Raw genomic sequence first — 25,352 nt, 5'->3', positions numbered from 1 at the left:
CACAGAGTGTTTTTGGACTCAAGAATGCATTTTATGCCCAAGTGTAGCTCATGCCTGTAATCCCAGCACTTTGGGAAGCCGTGGTAGGAAGATCGCCTGAGGCCAAGAGTTCGATACCAGCCTGGGCAATATAGCATGACAAGAATGCATTTTACATATTGAGTTAGGGCCATTTCAACAAATCCATTTCAGGATTACCCTAGTCTTCACAGGAGGGACTAAGTCATTCATTTCCCATTTAGAGTCACATCTTTATTCTCCACTGTCCTATCTTCTCTCCTTTGCCTTATTCTTTGATCTCTTATTCCTTTTGGAGTTCACTTAACCTAACCTATCTGGAATAGAGGTTAGAATCTAGTTCCCAGTTTTCTTTACTCCTGTGTCTAGCTCTTTTTCAGGCTCCTTTCTTTCCCTTCACATCTTCCCTCTTCTACTCATTTTCCTTCTCCCTTTCTCTTCAAATACATATCAGCTCTCGAGTTTCTGAACCCATGTAGTGTTTAAAGTTTATGTCACACAACCTGAATTATAGTCTTTTCTAATGAGTCCTTCCTTATTTCCCCAACTAGATCATATTCCACTCAAGGGCAGGAACCTTGTCTTCTTACTTCACTTATGATTTCCAAATTTGTTGCTTGAAAAGCTAAACAAAACAGTGGAACTCAGTGAACATGGTTCTTTTTATAACAAGATATACCAGGTCCACCACAGTAGCTAAAACCATTGCGAGTCTTATGAATAATAATAGTAAAGTGGGGCCATTGACACTAGTGTCTTACTGACATCAGTTAAATATATTTAAAATAGTAATATAATGGCATCTCTGATACCTGTCTGATAACCAGGAGGTTTTTGTTGTAACAAGAGATGGTTGTGGTATTTGACTATAACATTTAGCACAGTTCCTACCATGTGGGAGTATTTCATATGCTTATAGAATAAATGACTAAGGTCTGTATTAGAAACAGAACAATTTGAACAATTAAAAAAGTAATTAATATAGTTTGAAGTGGTATTGCCACAAGTGCAGGGACACAGACCAGTGGAACAGAACAGAAAATCCAAATGTAAAACCATCCTCATGTAGCCATCTAATCTTTGACAAAGCAGACAAAAACATACACTGGGGAAAAGAATCCTTATTCAATAAATGGTGCTGGGAAAACTGGATAGCCACATGTAGAAGACTGAAACAGGACCCACAGCTTTCACCTCTCACAAAAATCAAATCACAGTGGATAACAGACTTAAACCTTAGGTGTGAAACTATTAGAATTCTAGAAGAAAATGTAGGAAAGACTCTTACAGACATTGGCCTAGGCAAAGAATTTATGAAGAAGACCCCTAAGGCAATCACAGCAACAAGAAAAATAAATAAATGGCACCTGATTAAATTAAAAAGCTTCTGCACAGCCAAAGAAACAGTCACGAGAGTAAACAGACAATCTACAGAACAGGAAAAAAATTTCACATACTACACATCAGATAAAGGACTGATAACAAGAATCTATTTAGAACTCAGGAAAATCAGTAAGAAAAAATCAAACAACCCTATCAAAAAGTGGGCAAAGGACATGAATAGAAATTTTTCAAAAGAAGATATAAGAATGGCTAACAAACATATGAAAAAATGCTCAACATCTCTAATCATCAGGGAAATGCAAATCAAAACCACAATGAGATATCACTTAACTCCAGTGAGAATGGCCTTTATCAAAAAGTCCCAAAACAATACATGTTGGCGTGGATGCGGAGAGACAGGAACACTCATACAGTGCTGGTGGGACTGCAAACTAGTGCAACCCCTGTGGAAAGCAATATGAAGATACCTTAAACAGATTCAAGTAGACCTACCATTCAATCCAGCAATCCCATTATTGGGCATCTACCCAAAAGAACAAAAGACATTCTATTACAAAGATACCTGCACCCGAATGTTTATAGCAGCACAATTCACAATTGCAAAGATGTGGAAACAACCCAAATGCCCATCAATTCATGAATGGATTAGCAAAATGTGGTATATGTATATCATGGAGTATTACTCAGCTATAAGAAATAACGGTGATATAGAATCTCTTTTGTTCTCCTGGAGAGAGTTGGAACCCATTCTATTAAGTGAAGTATCCCAAGAATGGAAAAACAAGCACCAAATGTACTCACCAGCAAATTGGTTTCCCTGATCATCACCTAAGTGCACATTTGGGAATAACACCAATTGGGTGTCGGGCAGATGTGGGGGGGGAGGGGATGGGTGCACACCTACATGATGAGTGCGATGTGCACTGTCTGGGGAATGGACACGCTTGAAGCTCTGACTCGGGGGTTGGGGGGGCATGGGCAATATATATAACCTGAACTTTTGTACCCCCATAATAAGCTGAAATTAAAAAAATTATATTTTACAGGGCCCTCATGATCAGAATAATATGGTTTTCATTCAGCTATAAGTTTTATGTAAATGTCTCATCTTTTATTAAAGCGTATAATTGTAAAAAAAAGTAATTAATAACAGTAAGTCTGATAAAGGAAGCAAAACAAAACAAAACTGAGGCATATGAAAATACTGCCAGATGCCATTTTTGCAACTGCAGTGTTTTCTTAATTCAATAGTTCAAACATCTACAGCATTTCCAGGAACTAGGAAGATATCATTTTAGGGCCAATTCAGAAGCCAGTGGTTTTGGTCATTTAAAAAAAAAAAAACATTCAAATAGGTTATTTGAATAAAGTCATGCTGTTAAAACTGGACCAGATATATTGGGAAATTATGCCCAGCATTAGTAAGAAAAGTACAATAGAAAGAAAGATTTTAGGGGTGCTGAGTACTGATCTGTGGTTTCTCAAAAACTTCATGTGTAACAAGCTAAAATCAGATGATTTAAAAGTAGCCCTTCTTCAGTCCACTATCCCCAGAAATGCCCTCAGTTTTACTACTCTGGGAAAGGTGAGAAGGTGCTCCAAGTCCTAAAGCACGGCTGGGACGGTAGCCTGCCTGCAGTTCTGATTTTTACATTGTTCAAGAGAACACAGAGGAAGGATTATGGAAACCGATATAGATAGTCTTGGCAGAATATATTCTGATGGATTTTGGCTTGGGGAGGGACAAAGCAGACCTATCAATCTATTACTATGACTTCAATTTCCTTGGGTTAGAGATGCCTTCCAAAATGAGAAATGATTCCTGCTCACTAAGGGAAATTACCGCTGTAATCAGCTTCCTATCCTGAGTAAATACTGGTAAAATGGGGCAGCTACCCATCTTCCTTTTTCCAAAAACCCATTACATAGTCTAACAAGCTTTTTGAAAAACCAAATGGATTAGCTAGTAAGCGAAACTAGAAGAAAAATAGAGCAAATAACACTGGGGCTTCCTGGCTAGGCTTTGATAGTTGAGGCTTGAAGATGACCTCATGTTTGAGTTATTAAGCCTGTGATTCCTCAGGGAGAAACTTTAAATGGGCCAGAACTCACTTCGAGGGAAACAGTGCCTTTCTTTGGTCAACAATAAAGCTGACTTATTAGGTTGAGGCTCTCTCAGGAAGTACACTGTCAGCCTTTTCAGGAACTCCACATATGGGCACATACTAGAGGTGCTGGTAAGCTCTGAAGCTAATGGAAGAGCCTCAAATCTAAGCAGTTTAGAAAATAATGGATTCATGTTGACCATGGCAGGGGGCCTTGATGACCCTACTTCAAGGTCTCATATGTTGGTACCTGTGCTTTCCAGGTTGTTAAATATTTTGACTAGCATCTCTGTGTGAGTCAAAATCTTATTTAAAACAAAACAAAATAAAATAAGTCACTTTTTTGAAATGGAATTGTCAAGTATAAATTTGCAAGTTGCTTTCTAAATCCTACTTCTGACTTAAAATGTTCCAAAATTAGGAAATAATTCCAATGGTAGACAAATCAGAAAATAATACTATAGAGTGTCATGCATCCACCACTTAAATTTAATAGATGTTAACATTTGCTTCACATATCTCTTTAAAAAAAAAGAAGTGATATGGATATGGCTAAAGCCCCATAAATAAATCCCTATACCCTTTTTTCCTTCCCTCCCCAGAAGTAACCACTATCCTGACTTCGCTGATAATTAAAGGAATGCAAATTAAAGCTACAAGCTACCATTTCCCACTGATCAGATGGGCATATATTAAAAGGTTTATATTCAGAGCTGCTGAGGGTATTGCAAACTGGCACTCTTATAAACCATTAGTGAGAGTGTAAATGTATTCAATCTCTTGGGAGGACAATTTGGTAATGTCTGCTATTGCTAAAAATTAAGCCTATGTATATACTCACAATAGTGCTCCAAAATATATGAACTAGGTTGTTCACTGAAGCACTTCGATAATAAAAGATTAAAAACCAACAAGTCCATCAAGAGGCAGGTGGCTTAATAAATTATGGCATATCCATATGTTGTAATATCATGTAGCTCCTAAAAACAAAGAGGTAGATATGTACATGCTTTTATGGAAAGATATTTAAGATATATTATCAAATGAAAGAAGCAGGATGAGGAGTAATCTATATGATATGATTCCTTTTAGGTAAGAGGAAAACATACATAAAGGTTGGAAGGAATCTCAAGAAACTGTTAAAATTAGTTATCTTTGGAGACAGGGACTTGAGGAGGTGTGTGGTGAAGAAGCCAGAAATTTTCTTTTTGTATCTTTCTCTACAGTTTGAACTTTCAGGCCATAGACATGTATTAATTTTATATTTTTATGTTTTAATATCAATAGGACTAATCTAGATGGTGAGATTATAGGCCATCTGAATTTTTCTTCTTTATACCACTCTTTCAAAAAATAATAAATGTAATTGAAATATCTTTTACTAATGGCCTGCCAGGATTTCTTCAAGGTCTCCCATTTAGGTTTCTTTCTTCACTTATGGTATTGCCCCTTCAGCAGTCTCCTGTAATGTGCCCAGATGAGAGTAATCCATTGTCAACCATCAGTACTATGACACTTCTTCATGGAGAGGTATCATCTATGAAAGCAGAGATCTGAGTCCTTAGAGATCATGCCATAGGACAGGACTGTGTGTGTGTGTATGTGTGTGTGTGTGTGTGTGTGTGAAAATAACATATATACATTTTAAGAATAATATGAAAGTTGTATTGTATTTCACAACTAACTGCTTCAATTCAAAAACTAACATTTTATCTTTTGTTGAATTATAAAAATAAATGCTCAGAAAAAGAGAAGACAATAAAATCACTTATGATTCTTTATACAGCAAATATTATTGCTAACATTTAGATATAATTTCTTTTAAACATTTTTCTCCGCATGTACACACTACACTTGCACCCTTACAGGTGTAGCAGTGTACAGTACATACAGTTTTATGTCCTTAACTTCTCATTGAACATTATTTTGTGAGTGTTTTTCTTATACCTGCAGGGGTGTACCAAGGTTCAGGGGGATGGGAATGGTCTGTTCTGGGTGCAGACAGTAAGAGGAAGTGCATTTTCTGTAGAAATATTAAAACAATAATAAACCTGATGAATAGTAGGTCTGTTTTTACTATTACTGTTCACTGGAAATTTTAAACAATGTCAGTGATAAAATACTCCTTTCACTGTCCCATTCCCCTTTGGTATACCATTGTATGCCCACCCAGTTCTGATTAGGGGAGAGGGAAGAGGAAAGGGTGGATTTTTATCTAGGGGAGACAGGCTGAGGGACAGAGCAAGGGACTCAGAGTTAGCCAGGGAGTGACTGAAAGACAGAATAAAGAGAAGACATTTCAAGCATCCCTACTTTACCAGTTTGCTGCTTAGATCTACCCAACTTAGATAACTTTTAAAAATCTGCTTTACTTAAAAAAATAGCAGCTGTCTTTCTTATATGCATATAACTTAAATTAGTGATGCTGGTGTAAATGCCCCGTGTGGTGCCATCTATAATTTTTGGGCTGAAGTGGCCAAAAAAACCGCAATCAATTGTTCAATTATAAAATAAAAATGGACTTCCTTACTCCATTTCCAGCTGTGTTTCAGCCTATGATGATGTTAAACTCATGGTTTTCCAAAGACATCTTATTTTACTGCACATCGTTTGAGTTTTACACTGTACAACTACTAATTTATCCAGCACTTCTGGAGGATCAATGAAGCTAAAAATATCTTCTTAAGACTCCGCTGGTGTGGAGTGAATATTCTGGATTCTCTGGGAAGTCAACACACCATAGACTTCAGATTCCTTCAAAAATCAGCAAAGCATGCTAAGACTTGTCAGCAAACGACTTCCCCATTTCTTTCATTTTATAGTCAGCTCCATGCATTTGGCAATCTTGAAATTACTGGATCATCTCGTACTGATGGTGGAGCAACATGGAGCCATGATCTAAGTTTTAACTCTAATACAGTTTCATGTTTTAGAACTTTAAAAACAAACATTTTGCATTGAAAGAAATTTCCTAATTAACTTCTGAAGAATTTGTACATTAAAACATCTTACCCTGCTGGAGAAGACTGATAAAGCAAACGTACTACCTTCTGCTGAAGAGAAACTGTATTTAGAAGGAACTTGCTATTCTCATAAAACTTTTAATAGGAAGAAGTGAATCAAATTCCTTAATTACCATTTTATGGTTGGTAAAAGGGCAAATTACATGCCATCCATTTCTAAACTTCTAAATGTCTCTGGTGCTTTTAATTAAAGCTGCCATCTAGAAACTACTAAAGCAATTTTACGCAATTAGTTATTTATAGGTTACCATAATACACCACTCAAAATATGATTTAAGTGATTTGCAGCCTGTTAGTGTGTGATCTCTGTCACTTTTTTTTGGCAGGTGGGGTCTTCCTTTTAATGAGCTGAGGTGATTCTTAAGTGGACAGGTAAGAAAGGTATGACACCGAGGAGCTGTGATAAGGGAGCAAAGTTATCTTGGCTAGTGATCTTAAATTAAAAAGAGAAGAATCTTAATTCCATGCTGTCAGTCTTTACATGTAAGAGTCCAAGTTTCATTCTTGACAATACTGTGGAGGTAAAGTATAATCACGGTTATTCTCTTACCCCTCCCCACTTTGCAGCTATTCCACCAGATAACTAGCACCACACTTCTCTGTGCCAACTTGAGTAGATCTCACCTAGGCTTGCCCTCCTCAGGTGATCTCGTCTATCCAAACAGATCCATCCTATGCTCCAGGCCCTCAAGGCCCCATCAATTGTTTTAATGAGGAATAAACGTGCTGCTCTTCCAGGCAATTCCCTGCACTGAACACTAAGTTCATATCTGAAGAAAATCCTTATGGAATGAATTTAATGGTGAAATGGGAGGATGCTACAGGAATTGTTCTGGTTAGGTGGGCCTTGTGGGGCTCTCCAAAATACAATATGTACAAGGAACCAGCACTAGAACTACTGCATCTCAAGGTCAGGAGGAATCAGCTAGTCAAATCACATACAATACCTGAATCCCACCCTACCTTGACTCTTGCTTTGTTTGTGGCACCATTCCTACCTAAAATTGTCAAGTCTCAGATTGATCTACAGCGCGTGGAGTTTGCTTCCTTTCAAAGTAACTTATTCCATATGTGGGTCCCTATTGTAATCATTATTACTGTTATCAAGAAAACAGCAAGACTGAGCATAATGGCAGGTAATATTTACTGTGTACATATTACAAGCTGGGCATTGCACTAGGTGCTTTACATACATCATCCAACAACCTGGTTGTGTAGGCACTATCACTGGTATTCCAACTTTACAGATGAGGAATGTGAAGCTCAAGAAAGTTAAGTGCCTTGCCCAAGGTCACACAATTAATGAGAAGCAGATCTGGGATTTGCATCCAGTTCTCTTTGACTCCAAAACCTGGGAAATTACTATAATATTTGGTCTCTAAAATATTATCTCTGTGTTTGCTAGAATCTGATGCATACATGAAAATTAAAATAAATGCAGAAGAAAGTCATTTAATAATGCATCTGTGGCTTTATAAAATTTGAATGAACTTAATTTTATCAACCATGGATGTTACCTAGACCAACCAGGCAATTAGCCAAGGCTAGGTGAAAGTGCCTTCCTTTTGTCTGATTTCTCTCACCAATAGCTTAGGGCTTTAGGGTTGCAACAGAACAGGCAGGAAAGTTCTCAAGTTCCAGTTGCTGTATCATAAGCAGATGCATTAGACCAACTGTGCATAAAAACAAGTTAAGATTTCACTCTGGTTGCACAATAGGCACTGTCTTCTGTTGTGGCTATAGTAAGCTGAGAGACCAATAACATAGTTTAAGAAAGAAATCGCCCTAAATGAAAACAGCACAGGATCAGAAAGGGATAAAGAACAAATATTTTGCCTGAATTTTGAGGCTTTGTCAAACATATTTTTCTCAAGATGCCTCTGTTTTGAAAGCAAGGATGTTGGAGGAAAATTCTCATAGGAAATGCCTTGAAACAGCTGGGAATTTGGCCATGGGTGGTAGAATGTTGGTTTTACCCAGAAAGAAAACTTCATTAAGTGACTCTTTCAAACCTTTCCCACTTATCTTAAAGACTGACCTTACTCCTTCATTTTCAGCAGAATAGATCTACTTCTCTCAGAACACTGAGGCTAAGAGAATGGAAAACCACCAACCTTCTAGCTTCTTCTACCTATAAACTTATCCCCATCCCTACATCTATATAAAATCTTAGGATGGTCCCTTCAATCTCCCCTCTTATTCAAGACCTATTCCCTTCCAGTTTCCTCCAGACCTTGTTTCAACCTTTATTCCCTGTCTTCTGTATCTTTCCATTGACCCATAAACATTGCCACATCTTCCTTATAGAAAAAGCCTTTCCGAGCGCCTTGGCCTCCCACTACTTATCACACTATCTCTCACATTTAAACTTCTTGGAAGAGTGATATTCACTAGCAATATTGATTTTATCACCTCTCATTGGCTCATCCACCAAATGAGTAAAATCTGGCTTCCATCTCTACCTCCATTCACAGCATCAATGGCAGGGTCACCAATGAACTCCTCATTGCCTAATCGAATGGCTACAAATGTGTGACATTCCATATTGTTCTCCACACCTCCTTGAAACAAACCACTCTCTTGGCTTTCTGGATACCATGCTTTTACGGTTCACCTCTTTTTCTGAAGGTTTCTTCTCGGTCTCTTTCATGAGATCCCCTTACATTGCTTACTTTGTACATTTTAGTACTCCCTATGGTTTCTTTGCCCCAGCCTTGTTCCAGTGCATTTATTATCCTGTCACCAAAATTATCAAAAATGCATATGCCTGATGATCATGTCACTCTTTTGCTTCAAATTTTTTGCCTATGGGATAAAATCCAAACTTCCTATTCCTGTCTCTGCTCTTCCTATTACCCTCAAATAGTTTTACTGTAAAAATACTGAATTATTTGTAGTTTCCTAAATACACCATTCATTTTATCCATGCTGTGGCTTGCCTGTAATTTTGCTGAGGGCTGTCCCAAGTGTAGATCCAAATGGTTATGTCACCAAGATGGATCATATACTAAAAGAATTTAGGAAAAACCTTACTGCCCTCATTGCATAGGAAAACCAAAAGAACATTACCATGCCTGTTTCTGTACTACATTCACTCTCTCATAGACACCAGTGACATCAGCAAGAAGTCACTGATTATAGTCTTAGCATCTTTCCATTAACCCCAAATATAGCTTTTCAGAATAGCATGCAGATGCCAGGGGAATGAATAGAGCTTCAGGATGCACCTCAGCTATATCTGGGTAGGGACAAAAACAGATTGTTTGTGTCTAGACTGTATCATAGCCAGATTTCTTAATTGCCAATAAAGTTAGAATGAATCCTATATGGTTAGTGTCATGAATACCCTAAAAACACTTTTGGAAGCTGTCAAGATTTAAGGATCATTTCCTTCCTATGGAACAGCTCAGAGGCTGTTTGCACTCATCTGGATATTGCCTCAATCCTGCTGAGTTCTGAGGTCAGTTTGCTTAAAGATGTACATGAAAATATAGATATAATCCTTGGTGAGGTCCGAGAGGACCAAATTAAGTCATTGATTAATTTCATCCTGTCCAGTCACTCCTTCACCCTCTGTATCTACTTAAAAAAATAAATGCATTCAGCTTGTCACAAATTTTATTTTATATCCCCACCTAGTACCATTTCACATTCTGCTTAAGTACTTGGTCATCTATTACATGACTCATTAGTTTGAGTTCTCTGTAGAATTAAAGAAAGTTGCAGTAAAAATAATAAATGGAACCTAAGTTTCAACTACATCATCCATGCATGTTTTAAAAGCATCTTTCAAAGTCAATTCAAACTCATATACAATGCCAGGGATTAGCACTCCATCAACCTCTTTGCTAAACTTTTTTCCTTGCCCCATTACATTGAAGTATTGATGAGTAAAATGGCAAATGTTTCTCTTTATTGGGATTCAAATCAAAGTGCGTAAAACTGGATCAGATAAAGACTTCTTCCCAGGAGAAGTACCCAGGGGTTATCATATGAAATTCTATTCAGGGACGCTTCCATTTTTCCTTCAAACAAAATTTGTAGTTACTGCTGTAGTCAAGAATTCTAATAAAATGGAGGTTTCCTGCCTCTGTCCCTTAAGGAAAATTTGGTGAAGTTCCTAATTGCAGAATCTTCCAAAGAGATGTGACAAGGTTTCCTGGAGATTTATGTGAATAATTACATTTACAGACTACGTAAATGCTATGTAGTACACTATGAGTACACTACTAGGTCAGAAAAATCTGAGAAATGGTTTTAATAGGAAAAGGAAATGAGACTAAAAGTTATTTATCTTATGAACAACAAGGCATCAGGGGCCTTTTTTTTTTTTGGCATATTAGTTTTTTGGAATTGGGCAGAATTGGTATGATTTCCAGTGTTCTTACCTATAAACTGTGTGACCCTGGGTAAATTTCTTAACCTATCTGAGTCTCTGTTTCCTCATCTGTAAAATGGGAATAATACTATTTACCTCATGCATTGTTGTGAAGATCAGAGATACTGTGTGTAAAATATCTAACACAGTATATGGCACACAGTAGCCACTTAGTAAGTTTTAGCCATGATTATTTTAATAAATCAGAGCTGGGAGGGAGGTCATCCTGAGCCCTTCAGTTTACAACGGAGGAATCTCAGGACCCAGTGTATAAATGCCCAATGTCACAAAACCAGTCAATGATATCATTTCATCTATTTTAGTCTATTTCATTTTAGAAATGAAACCACAGTCAGGTACAGTGACTTGGATAGGGTCATGCAAGGAAACATGGACATTACATGGATTGAAAAAAAAAGTCCAGGTTCTCTTACATGGTATTCACCACAATTTGCTGCCATTTCTCAAAAGGAGAAAAAAAAATCCAATGGCTTCTGACCTTTTACCTTTTGCTGACTGGTTTTTAATCCCATTTGATAATTTACTCCTACTTTAGAATGAATGATCTCAAAAGCAAATTTTATTTCATCCTATTTTTAGAATAGATTCAGAAAGTAAATTAGCTGTCTTACAGATTAACATTTATTTGACATACCTTGCATAATTAAAGACATGTTGGAGAGCCTGCCTATAATTGCAATATGTTGCTTGTTAAAGTCTTAGAGCAAGCTCTCTTTCCTAACCTAGAAATGGTACTCCCTAGATGTACATTTCCGTTTTCTACTGATCTACAGCTTTTCTTTATTAGCTTCTAGGTAGAAGGAAAAATCAAATCTCTCCTTAAAGAAATCTATTAAACCTTTGCTGTCTTCTAAGGGTGAAAGAAGGAGCTGATGTGCATAGTAGTTGTAAAGCAAAAAACAAATAAATTGGGCTTTCTTGAGAGACAAAGAATCTGTAGTAGAACCTCAAAGATAAAATTGGCAATTAGCAATACTCTCCTCTCGATTTGCACACTGTGCTTTAATAGCTTCTTGCATGATTTTTCCTTTTACAGAAGTCTATGAAACTGCCCTGCAGCATTCCATATAATGAGAATCTCACTTCTGATTCACTGAAAAGGGTGACTGCCAACTGTATTTAGCATGGAGACAGCTGCCATAGGTAGGCTCCTAAGTGATCCAACCAGCATTTTCAAAGCAACTGATGTCTGGACATAGGTTTTGCCATCTGAGTGATTATAAAGATCTCTAACGGGGTCTTCAAACATTGTTAGCATGGTTGAAGGAGAGGTAGTTAATACCTAGTATGAACCACACATCCCACTCCTTTAAGAATTCTAGGTCACTCACTGGGATCTTAAAGTAGATGTTGACAATACCAACTTCAGGAAAAGTTATGTGAAACCTCTCCTGGATGGATTAGATATTCTGCCTGGGCTAGATGTTCTTAGGGCCTCTCATTGCCTTGGGATGAATAAAGTGTGCCAGATTATTGGAAAGGCTACTCTTGGACAGAATGATGAGTAAAATCAAGTCAAAGGAAAGTGTACTAGTAGCTATGATAAGAAGAAAAACTTTGTTTAATATTAGCTTTAACAGACATATAAATTTTAGCATGCTCACTACTGATACTTTAAGACTTCATGTAAATTCTGTTTATCAGGACTCTATTATTGCTGCTTTCCAAGCAAATAAATAAATAAATAAACAAAACAACACACAAAACTGCAGTAAACCAATGCTTTAATTGGAAAAGCCAGGATATTCCTTCTCTATGTGGCGGGTTGAATGTGGTAGGTGAGGTGCGTGGTTTTCAAACTAGCAGCAAGTCAGGAGGATACCAATTTAGGCACAATACAAGCTTGATTCCTCCCTGTTTCTTATGCAGAAATCCTTATAATACTCAGAAGAGTTTTTAGCCTGTGTAAAGGTGGGACCTAGCCTGATGTATTTTCCTGAAACATGAGCCTATTATATGTTGCACCTGAGTTATTGATTCACTCATTAAATATTTATTGTGGACCTACTATGTATAAGAAATGAGAGCTGGAAAAGAGAAAAAAAAGAAACACTTTATGATAATACTTGGGGAGAGGAGCTTATGATCCCTTAGGGGGGAAAAAGTCACCCCCTTTAAACACCATTGAAATTTCTTTTAGGAATTCTTGGCAGAGATAAGAATTAATTGATCAATTACACAATAAGCATGTGTGGTGGATCCCATACTGTGCTAGAAATTGGTGGGGAGGTAGAGAAGATTCCAAAATATTAGATATGGTTTCTTATCTCAAGTAACTTACTTCAGTAGAAAAAAAAAATCTCCTAGTCATGAAAGCACTGGAAAGCAAAAGAAGGCAAATACAATCAAGTGATAATTGGGTAGTGTAGATCCTGTTAAATAAGTTCAGATTTAATGGGCTGGGGTTAGCCAGAGGGGCTTTTTGAAAGACAAAAGGCCTTGAAGAAAGTGAAGGCTTTAAATTCTGATAGTAGTTGGAATTTAATCCCAATATGGCAAATGTCAAATGGCTAAAGAGTACCCTCTTAAAATCTGAAATAAGTGACCATCTAACAAATTAAACACATTGACCTCACTATGTTTATTGGCATGGAAGGATGTTCATAATACATTAAGTGTGAAAAGCAGGTTATAGAACAGCATTGTACGATACGATTTCACTCTTAAAGAACTAAAATATATGATATGCACAGAAAAAAGTCTAGAAGGATAAATACTAAAATGTCAATAGAGGTTTTCTATATGTGATAGGCTTATGGGTGATTTTAATTAAATTTTTTGTTCTCTCTTTTCTAATTTTTTTGCAACAAATGGGTGCTATTTGTATAATAATTTTAAAAAGCACATTGGCTTCATAAACCCTCGTAAAATGAATACTTTGTAAAACCCACAAACATAAATGCATGCACACGCAATCACATGCCCACACAGACATCCTGGAGCAGAAACAGAGAAGAGTGACTAAATAATTAAGGACATAGGGTAGATGATATATGATGACAGACTTAAAAGTTGACTGTCCTTCTTTCAGCTAAGTGGTCTAAGATGGGCATATGATCCAAGTCTATAAAATCATGAAATTAATTGGGAGACACAGATTTGTTCAATAAATCCTGGGCAATCAAATTGAGGATTGGTCCTTGAAGACTGAGAAGTAAATTTAGGACAAATAAAAGTAAGGTCAAGCTCTCACACAAAGCAACAGAACAGGCCGGGCACGGTGGCTCACGCCTGTAATCCTAGCACTCTGGGAGGCCGAGGCGGGTGGATCGCTCGAGGTCAGGAGTTGGAGACCAGCCTGAGCAAGAGTGAGACCCCGTCTCTACTAAAAATAGAAAGAAATTATATGGACAACTAAAAATATATATAGAAAAAATTAGCCAGGCATGGTGGCGCATGCCTGTAGTCCCAGCTACTCGGGAGGCTGAGGTAGGAGGATCGCTTGAGCCCAGGAGTTTGAGGTTGCTGTGAGCTAGGTTGACAACATGACAGTCTAGCCCAGGCAACAGAGCGAGACTCTGTCTCAAAAAACAAAACAAAACAAAACAAAGCAACAGAAAAAAAATTGTAATGTGTTTTCCTAGAGATACTATAAATTGAAAATATAAGTAGTTTCAAGGATAATTTCAATAAATTAATGGAGGAAAGGTTCATTAAAGGTTGTTAAGCAGAAGCCAGGAATGTTTAGGGTCTGTGAGATATTCGACATATTTGACAGTGGTAGAAGGGGAGTGCAGACCTAATCCCAACCAGGCAGGCCAGAGGTAAAGCAGGGGCCTGGAGGCTCTGCCCTGGGCCAGGTTAACCCTTCAGTTGCTGGACTATAGGGGGTTTCCAGAAGGTTGGGGTGCCAGGGAGGCCTCAGAGGGCTCTGGCCAATAGTTATTTGTGTACTAGAAAGAAAGCATTTGAATCTTTTAATAACATTATGACCATACTATGCATATTGGCTAAAAATTCATCTTGGATATGCCTGTCTTCTGGGATAGACTTCAGAGAAGATGTATGTCTGAGGCAAAATATGGAAATGGATGGTTGGACTACAGTGTGGCAACAGTCTCAGGATTTTGTGAAGTCAAATGAAATCTTCAGATGACCAAAGAATGATTTTTTTTTTTTTACCTCGGGGGCTGTTCAGTGAAGCTTCTGATGCTCTCCCACCGTCTCCACAGTGACTCTGGTCAAAGGGAAGGCACTGATCACCAGTTCCAGCCACCACTTCAAAATTCTTGGACAGATCTTTTGTTTCCACAAGAGATTTCAACTTGTAGACTTTTCGAGTATTGGTGTCTGATAAATAGAGTGATTCAGACACAGGGTCCATTGCCAGATAGTATTTGTGAGCAGGACTTGTGCTAAGGAAGAGAAAAGGAAAGTTACTAAAAGCAATTTTTTCAACATGCATCCCCTGGGGGCTGCCTTTTGTTACAAATAGAAAAATTTCTTAACAGATGAACAGATTCATTTATCTTCCTTCTAATGTACCAAGGGGACGAATACTTCTTTTTTTTCTAGTAATGGGTTTAGGTATGAAAAAAAATCCAGTGTGTACTGCTAACCCATAATGATGCTGACATTTCAATACCATCCATTTGGGGGTAGAAAGAAACAGAAGATAGAAAATCCCAGGAGATCACTTTTCTCATACTTTTCATACCCACTTATCCAATTACCTACTAGATGACTGCCTGGGTGTCTCACTGCCACGTCAAACACAACAAATCCAAAACAGAAGTTACTTTCTTTTCCTGCCTTCTCCATCCCTCATAAATCTACTCATTCTCTCCTGGGCTTCCTATCTCACTTGGGGACACTACTATCCTCCAAGGCTTCTGTTGTCAACTGAAAGGCATGTTCAGAGCTTGAGAACTGTCACTGAGGGAGAGCTGTGCTGGAGAAACACTGTCAAACTTTTTCTCTCCAAGCTTCCTTTTTTCAGCTGACTACCACACTTCTCTAATTTAGTTTTTCTTCGTTCAGGACATAATAGAACTGATTATATTTAACCATTTTTTTTAGTTATAATCACAATCACATGATTGTGTGATCACACAGCCATACCTCCTAAAGGTAACACTAAAGTTAACTTGATTAGATTTTGGCCTTCCTGGAACTTCAATTACATATTCACATGGGATCTCGTGTTATTTCTGTCTGCATAGATGGCTAAGCTTGTTCATTAATTTTGATTCTTCCTCATTTCATTTTTTTTTCAATGGCTACAGGAACTTTGGTTTGGGGGATATTTTATTTGAACCTAAAGTCCACGTAATACTGACATCTTCCAAGCCCCAAACCTGGGAGCTGTCACTGATTTCTCCTTTTCTCTCCACATGCAGTTGTAAACTAGCTTTCAGCACCATTCTTTTCTTACATCCCTCTGCCATTACATTAATTCTAACTTTCATCATCTCTGGTCTGGGATACTTTCTATCTTCTGGCACATAGGAGGTGTTTTTGAAATCTTAAATCCATTTCTCCTCACACTGCCTCAGGGTTATTCTGATCATTTGACTTCCATCTTTTTTTTTTTTTTTTTTTTTGAGACAGAGTCTCACTCTGTTGCCCGGGCTAGAGTGAGTGCCGTGGCTTCAGCCTAGCTCACAGCAACCTCAAACTCCTGGGCTCAAGCGATCCTCCTGCCTCAGCCTCCCGAGTAGCTGGGACTACAGGCATGCACCACCATGCCCGGCTAATTTTTTGTATATATATATTTTAGTTGTCCATATAATTTCTTTCTATTTTTAGTAGAGACGGGGTCTCACTCTTGCTCAGGCTGGTCTCGAACTCCTGACCTTGAGCGATCCACCCGCCTCGGCCTCCCAGAGTGCTAGGATTACAGGCGTGAGCCACCGCGCCCGGCCTGACTTCCATCTTTAAAAACCTTTTAGTGTGCCTTGGTGTGGTATACAAGCCTTTCTTCACTTAATTCCGCCTTTCGAGGCTTTACGCAGGCATCGTCTCCTGAAGGAAGCCTTCCCTAAATCTCTAGTCTGGGTTGTCTGCATTATGCTTACCTCTCTTCTGGGAATTACATATTCTATTAAATTTTTTATGTGTTTCTATCCCTCCCCCCAATAAACCACGAGAGCTTGGAGGAGTGCAACTTTGTCTTGCGTATCTCTAAAGTACTCAATGCCCATACCTCTGCCTAGCACCCAGTTGTCAAAGCCAGAAACCAGAAGCCATTCTTTTCTACCTCCTTCTTTCCATCATTCCCCACATCCAGTGAAATATCATGTTTTTATTATTTTACTACCTAAATTCTTCTCCAGTCTGCCCACTTCTCTTTATCTCTGTTGTCATTAGTCTAAGGCCCCATCATCTCTCATCTGAACTCCTTCCTTGGTACCATTTCTGTATTATGCATTTGTTTATTAATTCATTATAAAGCATTTACTTAGTGCTTACAATGTGCCCAAGAACTGTGCTATGGTCTGGAGACCTACTGCATCCTGTGTGCAAGATATAGCCCCTTTTTTATGAAACTCACAGTCTAGTGGGAGAGAGATAAGTAGATAGGGTATGACTGCCATAAGTCCAAGTCTTATGACAGGAGAAGTAGAGAGGGAGAGAAATGAATAGAGAGGAGGGACTTGTGATTTAGCAGCACCTATTGTATTGTATTAGCAGTATTGTTTAAAATTATTAACTAAAGTCCATACTTTATTCAGACTTCCTTAGTTTTACCTAATGTCCTTTTTCTGTTCCAGGATCTCATCCAGGATACCACATTATATTTAGTCATCATTGTCTTCTTAGGCTCTTCTGGGCTGTGACAGTTTCTCAGACTTTTCTTGTTTTTGATGACCTTAACAGTTTTGAGGAGTAGTGGTCAGGTGTTTTGTAGGATACCCTTGATGGGAATGTGTCTGATTTTTTTTTCTCATAGTTAGACAGGGGTTATGAGCTTTTGGAAGGAAGACCACAGAAGTAAAGTGGCATTCTGATCAAATCATTTCAAGGGTACACACTATCAACATGACACATCATTGATGGGGTTGACCTTGATCACCTGGCTTAAATAGCATTTGTCAGGTTTTCCCATTGTTAAGTTACTCATTCTCTCCCACTTTCCACATTTTACCCTTTGGAAGGGAGTAACTGTGTGTAGCCAACACTTAAGGAGCAGGGAGTTATGCTCCACCTCCTTGAGGGTGAAGTAGCTACACAAATTATTTGAAATTCTTATGAATAAAAGCTTTATCTCTTCTATATTTATTTATAAATTAAACCATTTATTTATATCAGTATGGACTCATAGATATTTATCTTATACCTTGCATTAAAACCAATGTAACTTTATTTTGTTGCTCAAATTGTTCTAGCATTAGCCATTAGGAACTCTTTCTACTGGCTTATGTGCCCCTTTGCCATGCCCCCATCAAGGTGGGTTGTTTTTTAGCCCTTATTTTTCTCTGGCATTACAAGATGCTCCAGTCTCATCTTGTATACTCTCTGCCCCGATCCTAGAATCAGCTGTGTCTCCAAGGACCCCTGGTTCCTTTTACTGGAGAATGGTATTAGAAACCAAGATATGGGTGCTGTGTGTGAGCATTATTTATTTATTTATTTATTTTTACATCTCTCTCTCTCCAACTACACTGTAAGCTTTTTGTAGGCAGGAACCATATTCATCTGTCTACTCTCAGTGCCAAGAGAGTGCCTGACACGGTTGATGTTCAGTTAAGTGCTGAACTAAATTGAATTGCAGGACATGAAACTAAGACACAAAAGAGTTCAGGCTTTAGGACTTTGGGATGTCAGGCCTTAGGACTTAGCCAAACAAAATGGAAGGGAGAGGATCATCAGAACAATTAAGATACCTTTAAAGACCGGCATGCTATTAATTGTATTTGTAATTTTATTGGCCCTCTAAGCATATTTATATATGTTAATAATAAGTCTGGCAAATACTAATTTGCGAATAAGTTTATAATTGTAATTGGAAAAAAATCAGGTCCAATTGGAATACTTGACTTTTTTCTACTTACCTTCATCAAGTAAGAGAATCCAGTAGATTCCAGGGACACCTTCAACCCTGGAATCACCATGACAGGTGCTGCAAATAAACTGTAAAGGGCCCCAACAGACTCCAGAATTGATTTGGCAGTCATACCAGACAAGGCATCTCTGTAGCAAAGACTGCTTAAATAGGTGGTTTGAGTAAAAGTTTTAAAATATTTTGTTGAATTTTTGTCCTCATAATAAATTTCTGCAATGCACTTAGATCTTTCTAGAATATAGAAGGGGTCTTAACCCTTCCCTGAAACAACCTTCAATACTTTGGTAGCCAGTTTGTGAAGTTTCAGTTGAGCCAGATTAATCATGCTTTGTTTAGGAAGAGTCCATAGGCTATTTTTCCAAGAGAAATGTTATTCGCACAAAAGTACTTTGGAATGCATTACATTCATTCATTATTGAATAACCCCAATGTGCCTGTGAGGGAAGTTAGAATTAGCATTCTCCTCAAATCTCAGCTGGGGAAACCCAGACACACAGGGAGCTTGCCCAGGGTCACTAACAAGTTTGGGCCTGGACTAAGATTAGATTAGATCATATGTGACTGTGTATGAAAAATGCCATCAGAATACTCTTGTCCTGAAGGTGGCAAAACAAATCAGTGTTCCTACCTTCTAACTGAGTAACATATCCTATTTTGTTCAGCTTGGCTGTTCTCAAATGTTGTGTACTGGCCTTTAGAAGATGGAATAGTCCAACATACCAAATTCAAATCTGATTAATGTTATTTTCTTGACAGCCAGCAGTCAGGAAGGTCCCTTATATCAATATGTAATTTGCCATTTCATGCTATTTCCCAAGCGCTCTTCAGCTCTTTTGAGACTGATTTCTTTCTACTTTCTGAAAACATGCTATACTTGAGAAAGAATAACCACTGGACTACATTCCAATTTGTTTTAATCCCTTGTGTCTAAATGCAAGCTGCAATTCGAGATATGTGAAGATTTCTTTTATAACTTGGGTGTTGGACTTATTGTCACCTTCTTGTTAGTTTTACATTCAAGCAATGCCCTTCGACTTAACAAAGATCACTTCATTCATGCTAGTTAAAATCACATGGATTGTTAAATGGGCAATTAATGCTTATAATTAATACTGTGCAACACTTTACCAGTAAGCAATTTGACAACCAATTTAATTTGCTTAAGGAATCAGTTATGCCAAAGTAGCAAGGCCGATCTTCTGTATTGGCATTTAGGAAGTGGTATCTCCCAAACGAAATCCAAATTAAAAACCCTACTAGTGGCATTTTGATGACAATTGGCATTCGGAAGTGAACAAAATCAATTTTCTCCTTTGCAATTTCAGGTAATTTAGAATAGTTTTGACAAGCGTAATGCATAAACAAATTGAATAGAAATACTCATTATGATTAATTTCAGAGCTATGTACTATTGTCTGTAAATGGTCAGTTTAGAGATTTCCTATTACTTCTTTCTGGTGGAGAGAAATAGAAACCATGAGGTCACATAAAAGAAAAAAATATCTTATTAAAGAAGGTTATCATGTTTACTGTCTCTTAGTACACTTGTCAGCTATATTTCTGGATCTAGGAATATTGCTATGTTACCTCTCTTTCTACCTGCAATTTGAAAACATCCAATCTATTTGAACTTACAGACTCATTTGTGATATCACCTTAGGGAAACATAATGAGAATTAAGGCCTTGCTTTCCCATTAAGTACTGAACTTCCTGCTTTCACTCATCTTGTTTTCTTTTCAGTATGTCCTGATCCTCAAACAAATTCCTACTTAGTGTACCCCTCTTCTTTTGGAAGACACTTACCTGAGTCATAATTTCCAAATTCACATTCACACTATTCCTTTAACCTTATCTAAGAAGCAAAATTTCCCTGTTAGCACATTATTAGGAGGTGGTCTCTTAGGCAAAAGAGGGCATTAGGCAGCTGCCCATGTGATTTGCTTACCTATGTCTGGTATCTCTGTTTCTAGGGTGCACAAGGTATCCACGAGTAGCAAGTAAAAGCAAATAGAGAATAATCAGTATCATTCAACAAGCCAAATCTAACCAGACACACTGATTCCTAACTCAGATTGCGGCTATTAGAGAGACTCCACAGGGATCACTTAGTCAGACGTGCAAGCCAAAGTTGACCCAATCCCTCCCTCCAGGCTTCTCCTTCTAAGATGGTGTCAAGGTGATTGTATATTTTGCTCAGTGGATGGGCAAAGTTCTAAGGCAGATTTTCAAAAGGTTCTCTCTCAGCCACCTATATCAGAATCACTTGGATTCTTGCACATGTGCAGTTTCCTGGGGCTCTCCTCAGTCCTACTGAATCAAAATCTCAATGTGGGGATGAGTCCTGGGAACTTTATTTTTAACAAATTCAGCTGGAGATTCTGATGCAAAGTAAGGCTTAAGAATCACTGAGCTAGGGGTTGAAGAAGCAGTCCCTGCAGAGGGGCTGACCATTCTAGGATTTATTTTGATAGTCATGACACCCTATCAAAATGTAAAATCACTGTGTTTTATTATCAAGTCATGTGTAGGACAGACATTCCAATCCTAACCCTACACCACTTATCTGACCTCAGAGATAAGATAGGGACATGTGTTGTGCACATTCCTTTACAATATTAAAAAGCTTCTTAACAAGTTGAAAGTATGAGGGTTTTCTCATGACAGAATGCCTCTGGCATCAAAACTGCTGCATCAAAACAGTTTCAACAAAACATTGTGTACATCGACTATTAGGGCCTGTGTCTTCCAGTCATCTATGTTGTAAGGGGGCAACCGGAGTGGGAAAAACAGAACTGTCAGGCCAGAAGAAGCAGAGCACTTTAGCAGCTCCTGATCTATAAGCCTCTTGGCCCAGGGTATTGCCTAGGGCATTTCACTCTGGGACCCAGTATGAGGCTTCTCATATAGGGGAGGCAGTCTGTGTACAGGCCTGATTTTGGGTCAAGTCTGCCTGGGATTAAAAGGCTATAATCATCTGTGAAATACAGTCATTTTAATTTTAAAATCCTTTTAAATCTGGCCCTTCTGTCATTTTGAAAACATGAAGATAACAAATCTTTTTATCTAAACTAGAAAATGTTCTTATTCTTTGGAATGTCAGGGAAGAAGAAAAGACACAGAATTATTTTACCTGAAGCTATCTGCTACAACAAATTCAACTCTTTTTAAAAAGAACCTTTCTAGGATTTTACTAGTTGGGTCACAGGTCAAAGTCCACTGACTTTTCTGTTTCCTTGGCCCATCTCAAAAGGGTAGGTATCTTGTGGGCTGAAACAAAGGTCAGTTGGTAAGGATGGGGAGCTCTGATTAGAAACCTAGCCTCGGGCATTTGCACCTCTTTCAATTTCTTTGTCTCTAGATACTGGCCTGTTTTTGTAGCCTCTAAATTATAGGGTGAGTGTGCTTGAGGCTGGCTTTAATCCCTGTAACATAGTTGATCTTCCTGAAGGAACTTTAGTTGTGAAAGTACTAGAAGGACCTCATTAAAATACGGTTTCATCCACAACAGATTCTCATGGTATAGAGCCATTTGTGTGGCTACGAAAGGTTTTGAAATTCTTAGGTGATGGCAAGGAGAGGGAAGGGGGATGGTTTGACTTTCTTGCAGCTGCTTCTGATTCTGCTAATAATGTCACTGTGAATTTGGAAAGATGTCCCATATTATGCAGAGCAGCTTCTCTCATTAACATCTCAGAGGGAGGAAGTGAAAATGACGGAATTTATTTCCAGTGTGTGACCTTGTTCTGTCTCAGAATTACTTTTAGTTAAGGATTTAGGACTGAGCCACCACCAAAGTTGGTCTGCTGTTTAGCTGGCAAGTGACTACATGCTGAGGTGCCAGTGTGTGAGCTTTTCACAAGGGCATGGGCCCATCCGTGGGCCCTGCCACCTGGCAATGGACCAAATTGAAGCTTGCCATGAGTTAGGAGGAGAAAGGAATGGGATTTCAAGTCTTTTTAGAGTAAGAAACGCTCCCAATGATAGGGTCTTTAAGTTGCTCTTTGATTTTCTCTATAGCCAGATGATGAAAAGGGCCATTTACTCTTCTTTTTTAATTTAAAAGAAAATTATTGAGATATGATTTATATACCATAAAATTCACCCTTCTAAAACGTACAATTCAGCAGTTTCCAGTATATTCAGAGAGTTGTGCAACCATTACCATCATCCAATTCCAGAACATTTTCATCACCCCATGAAGAAACTTGGTACCTATTAGCAGTCACTTTCCATTCTCCCCTCCCTACCTCAGCCCCAGGCAACCACAATCTGCTTTCTGTTTCTACAGATTTGTCTCTTTTAGACATTTCATATAAATGGAACTGACCATTCAATATTTGTCCTTTTGTGTCTGGCTTCTTTCACTTAACATAATGTCATATCTATTCTTTTTATATTTCTGTGAGGTGAGGTATAGAAAAGAGGGGATAAGAGACCTTTGCAGTGTTGTCTAGTGACCTGGTATCATGGGAGTTTGGTGTGCTCTGTGGTGTCTGCAGCCCTTTACTTGTTCTTCATGCTGTTCGGAGCATCTTTCCTTATTCTTGGCCAGAAACATTTGATGCTGAAGAATGGACTGCCCTTTCTGCTCATCTCTCCATTGCCTTCTTCCTTTGAATATCCAGTGCCCACTCCTGCCTGCCACTAACTTCTTAGAGCTTCTACTCTAGCAATCCTTATCCAAGACTACCTTCGCCCATGCTCTGGTTCTATCCCTTGCCCTTATCTCAACTTACCTGTCTTGTGTTTTAGGGCCCTATGTTCAGCTAGCAGTCCCTTTGAGAGGCAAGCTGATAAATGAATCCAGGTCGAGGGACTCATGGAGGCTTTTAGCTTGATGGACCATTTTAAAAGAGGTTCTAGTGTTGAAGACACTTACAGAAGCAATGTCTTAACTCAAAAGAACACATTTCTTAGAGTGGAAATTTTGGGCACTGTGGAAGGCCAGTGAAGATGTTTTTAAGTGAAGTACAGAGAGCCTTTGAGGTATGTCTAGCTAGCAACTGACATATCTCTTATCTCATACCTCATATCTGTGAGTGCCACTGCTAATACATGAGATCAAAGTGGGGAGGTAAGCCACCTCTTTCATCTACATGTAGTGTTTCTAGTATTTGTAGCTTCAGTGCTGCTGACAAGAGAATGGATTCATGACCATTTCTCAGCTATTAGCAGAGCTCTCAAAGCCCAGGTTCCATTTATTCCTTCAGCAAAGGGCTTTATAAATTCTACTGCCTCTCAGCATACTGACTTCCCCTAAATGGGTGCTATTCCAGTTCTACTCCATTCCCAGTCAACAATAGGAGTCAAGTCCAGAGAACATTGTGAGAAATATTAAGCAGTCCTGGAAAGGAAACAGTAAAATCTCAAGAGAAATTTTCATGTCACATTGACATTCGTCAAGTCCAAATTACTCAAGGTACCAAGAAGCATTTACTAGGCTCTTATTTTCTTCTCTCTTTCATTTTTAAGGGAAGGACAAAATAAATATCTGGAGAATAACATAATCCTGAACAATAGCAGCATGAGGTTTTTACAAAGAATAAATCATTTCCAGTCATGCTTAATGGGTTTTCTAATAGAATTGTGAAATTAGAAGATGAGAGAGGAGCAAGGGGATATTACAAATTTAAATTCTTGCAAAGCACTTGATATGGTGTCTCCTGTTTTTACTTATATAATTATCCCTGATAGTTTTATAAAACCAAAAAGTGGCCCTGAGGCCATAATAATAAAAAAGAAACAGAATCATAATTAATGAGAAATAGTTGACGGACTTGGGGATGTTTAGACTGAGGAAAAGAAAGCTCAGAAACCCATAATAGCTGTCTTCATAATTGTGAAAGTTCGTCAGGTAAAAGAGGCAAGAGACTTCTGTGCCACTTCAGACGCTAACATTTGCCACTACTGAGTGGATGTTTGATGAAGGCAGATTTTGGTTGAATATAAAGAAGAGTTTTTTAACAGAGTAGTCCAAAGATGCAATGGGCTGTCTTGAGAGGTATTTACGTTTCCCATTATTGAAAGGGGTCAAACAAAACAGAGATGATAAACTATCAGGCATGTACTGGGCACAATGTTGGACCTGATACTCTCATGGATCCTACTAATGCTAAGCTTAAAAATCTGTGATGTTACTTTTGTGCTACAGAAATGTGTGTGTATGTATATGTATACACACACACACACACACACATAGACACACACCTATATATATACATGAAGTTTTATAGGAACTAAATCTCTAGTGAAACCAGGACCTAAACTATCTTACAAAGAAATGAATCTATCTTTAAAACATCCTCAGAGAATATATTTTTGAAGCTCCCTTAGGTTTAATTGAATGATCTTATAAGCTTCCTTTCTTTATTATCTTACTTCAGTCTCCCACTGGAAGGAAGCACTAAGATGTGTGTGTGTGTGTGTGTGTGTGTGTGTGTGCAGATGAAATATGCGG

The 25,352-nt window shown here is 38.2% G+C and overlaps 1 protein-coding gene across 3 annotated transcripts in view; it reads right to left on the bottom strand.

Moving 5' to 3' along the window:
- The window catches only part of TENM1 (teneurin transmembrane protein 1), a 532,730-nt gene that overhangs the window by 76,139 nt on the left and 431,239 nt on the right, over positions 1–25,352 (bottom strand). For 2 of the 3 annotated variants that reach the window (XM_069463375.1, XM_069463377.1), the window contains exons 21-22: positions 20,841–20,861; positions 15,012–15,244 (exon numbers count right to left, since the gene is read on the bottom strand). In XM_069463375.1, coding sequence (XP_069319476.1) covers positions 15,012–15,244; positions 20,841–20,861 — 254 coding nt within the window. The remainder of the gene's footprint in view (positions 1–15,011; positions 15,245–20,840; positions 20,862–25,352) is intronic. The other variant, XM_069463376.1, reaches the window with a different exon arrangement.

This window comes from Eulemur rufifrons, chromosome 30 (genome assembly GCF_041146395.1).
Source record: "Eulemur rufifrons isolate Redbay chromosome 30, OSU_ERuf_1, whole genome shotgun sequence".
Lineage (NCBI taxonomy): Eukaryota > Metazoa > Chordata > Mammalia > Primates > Lemuridae > Eulemur > Eulemur rufifrons.
Note: the sequence above shows the minus strand (reverse complement) of the source record. Positions and strands in the feature narration are given on the sequence as shown.